The sequence below is a fragment of the Anneissia japonica genome, unplaced genomic scaffold, assembly GCF_011630105.1.
Source record: "Anneissia japonica isolate Jap-2015-1 unplaced genomic scaffold, ASM1163010v1 scaffold287869_len1821871_cov162, whole genome shotgun sequence".
Taxonomy (NCBI): domain Eukaryota; kingdom Metazoa; phylum Echinodermata; class Crinoidea; order Comatulida; family Comatulidae; genus Anneissia; species Anneissia japonica.
Window position 1 is genome coordinate 1,243,954 of NW_022741034.1, and position 4,841 is coordinate 1,248,794.

The 4,841-nt window shown below is 34.2% G+C and overlaps 1 protein-coding gene across 2 annotated transcripts in view; it reads right to left on the reverse strand.

Moving 5' to 3' along the window:
• LOC117118551 overlaps positions 1 to 4,841 on the reverse strand; it is a 30,450-nt gene that overhangs the window by 15,944 nt on the left and 9,665 nt on the right. For both annotated transcript variants that reach the window (XM_033263170.1, XM_033263171.1), the window contains exons 2-3: positions 1,659 to 1,745; positions 188 to 229 (exon numbers count right to left, since the gene is read on the reverse strand). In XM_033263170.1, coding sequence (XP_033119061.1) covers positions 188 to 229; positions 1,659 to 1,745 — 129 coding nt within the window. The remainder of the gene's footprint in view (positions 1 to 187; positions 230 to 1,658; positions 1,746 to 4,841) is intronic.

Consider the following 4,841-nt stretch of genomic DNA (forward strand, 5'->3'; position numbering starts at 1 on the left):
ATTGAATAATATTTAAGAGTTGCTAATCAATTAAAAACACTTAACAATTAAGTTTAAATTTGTTGGAAATTAAAGTGTTTAAATATTATAACCTAATTTCATTTGTCTCTACTACTAGTGATAGTTGAGACTGTCGTTTCAACTCCGAATGAACAAATTTAAAAAGCATAATCAGTAAAAAACATACCCTCAGTTGTCACTGATGTGGTTGACGGCAATGTTGTAGGTGCTGTATACATATAAAAATATTATTAATACTTTTTAACTATAACATTTAACAAGTTTTAACTTCATTGGGCATTAAAGTTATTAAAATGTTACCCCTTAATATCAGTTGTCTTCACTGTTATTAATGGCTGAGCTGTATGGCTGAGCTGTAGTTGTAGATTCTGATTACACACATTTTTTAAATACATACATAATAGCAGTTAAAAAAAATACTCTCAGTTGCCTTAATTTGGTCGATGGTAGCACTGTTGTAGGTTGTGCATACATTAGAGAAATGTAATTAATATTTCAAATGTACTTATTATTTATCACATTTTTAACTTCGTTGGGCATTAAAGTTAATGAAATTTCACAACTTAATATCAGTTGTCTTTACTGTTATTAATGGCTCAGCTGTAGTTGCTGAACTTGAATAAACACATTTTGAATACAGTAATTATTCGAATAAACACCCAGGGCGTTTACTGTTGTGTAGGCATAAGACGGACCCCAGAACCTCAATGCTGTTCTTGTTGTTGTTGTTCTTGTTCTGGTTGTTACCAGAACTTTAAATGCATCCAGCACTAGATGTTATTTCCAACAACGTTCATGGCCCCTTTTAAAAGTTTGACACCTGCAAAACAAAGCAAGAACTGTAGATTGTTGCCATCTCTACTAAAAGGACACGTCGCATGGATGGTGAAGTCGGTTAGTGTTCTAAGGGAATAAGGTAGACAAAGGTCGTGAGTTCTTATCGCGTCTTAGTATTTAATTTTTAATTTTAACTTTTTTTTATCTTAAGAAATTTTATATTTTTATATATCTTTTAAATTTATTTTTATAGGAACCTTGCTGAAAACCCAATACAATAACTACGCCACCGTGTACTGTATTTAAGCATGGAGGATATTTCCTCCTAATAGTGTCAACAAAAATCCTCGTCTGAAAAGTCCATACACAAAGCGTTGAACGCTGAATAGAGGCAACCTCAGTTTAGCACGCGAACTGGCTTGTTAAGAAGGGTTTTGAGGGGGTGTTTATTCCAGGGAGGCGTTTATTTGTTAAAACCAATATGTATAAACTCAAATAAATGGCCCTTAATTTCCCTTGTAAATTTGGAATTAAAACACATATTTACCATAGAGGTATAATTAAGAGTCGAAACGTGTGACTGCATGATCCTAAAGAGTTATTAATCACAAATGTAATTCTACTGGAGTACTATATTAATGGAATGTGTTTAGAATGATGTTGTTTACATTAGATAAATTTTAGAATTTAACAATTAAGTTTAATTCTGTTTGAAATTGTAGCTAAATATTATAACTTAATATCGTTTTTCTCAGACACTTTTGCTGATGGTTGAGACTGTTGTTGCAGACAAAGCATGAACATATTTTTCAAATATTTTGAAAATTATATTTGAAAATTATAATCAGTTAAGAACATACCCTCAGTTGTCACTGGTGTTGTAAGTATTTCATAACAAAACCATTCGCAATTTGGTGCAACTGCTGTCGGTGCTGCTGAAGTAATTCCTGGTAATAGAAATTCAATCACAAATTAGGCCTATATTCATTTAACCGGTACCAGTTAAATAGTTACAACGTAAAAAATGGTGACCAAGACAAAAAGAAATTCGTGAAATGAAACCCAGGCTTTGAGAGGCTTGCAAGCAGACAGCCCTATTATGTAATGTCCCTATGGTAAGATTACATGATAATAAACACCTAGCATGGCCGTCGGAACCGCACCGGCCGGCGACATTGGCTAGGGTGGGACAATTTACTTTTTGGTTACTTGTTACTTGTATAGCGCCTTTCTTTTCAGTTACGAAGTGCTGTAAGCGACTCTCCACAATAAGTCAAAATAAGATCTAAGCAAGAAGCTATTGAAAAAGGTGTGTTTTTAGATAAACTTTGAACTGCCTAGGCGAATCACAAGATCTGAGAAAATTAGGCAGACCATTCCACAGTTGGGCAGAAATTGAAGGGAATGAATTGTCACCAATATTTTTATGTTGGATGGAGTTGGAATATCTTGTTAAGCGGACATGGGCACGTAGTATTAGGTTTTTTGAATATACAAAAGGACAGACGCCAGAAAGTGAAAACAAAGACAAGAAGTTTGAATTGAATTTTTTCCTGAACAGGTGCTTGACTTACAATAGAAAATAATTCTAGCAATAGAATTTTGAAGTTTCTGCAGGGTGTATTACACTGTAAGCGAATTGCAGTAGTTCAGTCTTCAAAAAAACAGTGTCCTCACAGCAGCATGACAGTAGTAGAGTCATTTTCATGAGATCCGTGACTAATTTTAGGATACCTTTTTTTCTCGATGGATTTGGCAAGATGGACCAATTTAGATAACATATAGCTCCTATATACCTCCCAGATATTGGGGGAAAGTCGCGTTTGAGGGTGTTTTTCAAAATGGCCGCCTGTTGATTTGGACGCTTGTATCTCGATAGCCACTGGTCAGAGAAACTTGATTTTGGTTTCACATTGTTCACAATATGCATGTTCCTATTTGTTGTAATCAAAAAATGGCGGGAAATGCAGTTTTTGAAAGTTTGACCTTTGACCTTGTAATGTCATATCTCGGTACAATTGATTGCAAATTGTTCAGGAGATTCATGTTTATATTCGTCCTAATGAAAAAAATATTCAAATAGTGACCGGAAACGATACATTCTGACCTTTGATCTATTGTAGGGTCATTCCATGTCAAACCAACCAGATTAAAAAAGAAATTCCTGTATGTCCGTCTCAGATTTTGATGAAACTCCATAAAAATGATTCACTGTATGCTAAACCAACAAAAAAAAAATTAGCCTCATAGGATATGTAGTTTTCGAGATATTGACTCCTCAAAAATATGGGGCGTTGTTCTTCAAGATGTGCAAACGCAATTTACTTCAACTTTGGAAGCTTATAACTCGAGATTGGTAATAGCTATCAGGGTCAAACTTGGTATTCTACCTTATTTTTTGCCATGTTTTACAAATATGGCCTTAGATTAACAGTTATCTTTTCCCTTATCTACACTCAAAGTAGCCACTTTGTTTAACGATGCAAATTTTTTTGTGATTTTCGAGGTCACCCTGCGTCTATATGAGTGGGTATATACCCCTCATATTACAGATATATTATCTATGTGTAGTTGTCTCTAGCCACATGCAAGCGCAGGCTGATCAACTCAGTTGAAATTGAATGGCATATATTCAAAATTGGGACCAGATCTATAAAAGTGAAAAACGCCAATGTTTCTCAACAACGGATCGTCTTGTGGAAAGTTAAAATCTTTTCTTAAATTTACCCCAGTTAATCAGATACATTGGATCTACATATAAACCAAATTTTAGCTTTGATACTTAGCTCATGGCTAGATACTATGTTGAAAACTACACATATTTCAACGTAATAGGAAATCACAAACATTTTTAAGAGTTGGGTCATTCCATGCCAAACAAACAAATGCATTACACCATGGGTCATAGATTTTTTTTTATTTTTTGCCACACTGACTCAGTGATGTAGATATCTATGTGAACTGAAAACATGAAATTTTGAGACTCGCCAATTCGTTCATTTTCCTGTAGCGGCAGTTTGAAGTTAAGGGGGCATGGCCCAAAATAGATATGAATATAATACGAATTCTAGGAAGTTTCTATTCATAAATCGAACATGAATATATTCATGAAACAGAATAGAAAGTTTCCAGAAAATAATTTACCATATTGGCCACAAAAATGATGTATGTGATGTCCCAATTGCCATGTGCTGTCACCCACAATACAAATTTGATGAGGTTATTATTACCCAGGTTGAAGTTGCACATTAAATAACTTTAGATAAATAAATTTGAAATTCATAGAAAATGTTATGGGTCTATAACATAGATTTAGAAAATTAAAGCAAAATATTTACATAAAAGTAGGGTATAATTGTTGATGATGTGTGAAAAACATGTTTTTAAGGATTTGGAATCAGCAGTAAAAGGGGTCCTACACCACAAAATGTTAAAGGGGTTGTATGATGATATTAGCATACGAAAATCAAAGTTAATTTGAGGCACACCCCCTTCATGTCGAATTGCCGCTACGTGAAAAAGAAAAGGGAATTTGAGTCTCAAAACTTCAGGTTTTTCTATTCACAAGGCCGGAGGGTGCAAAAAATTAAAAATCTATCACCTGTAATGTTGTAATGCATTTGTTGAGAGGCCACGCCCCCTTAAACTCAAACTGCCGCTACAGGGAAACGAATGAATTGGCGAGTCTCAAAATTTCAGGTTTTTCAGTTCACATAGATATCTACATCACTGAGACAGTGTCCAAAAAAAATTTAAAAATCTATGACCCTGGTGTAATGCATTTGTTGAGTTGGCATAGAATGACCCAACTCTTAAAAACTTTCGTGATTTTCGATTATGTTATTGTGTAGTTTTCAACATAGTATCTAACCATGAAGGAGCTGAGTACCAAAGCTGAAATTTGGTTTATAGGTAGATCTATATATCAGATTAACTGGGGTAAATTTAAGAAAAGATTTAAAATATCCACATGATGATCCGTTGTTGAGAAACATAGGCGTTTTTCACTTTTATAGATCTGGTCCCAACTTTGAATATATGCC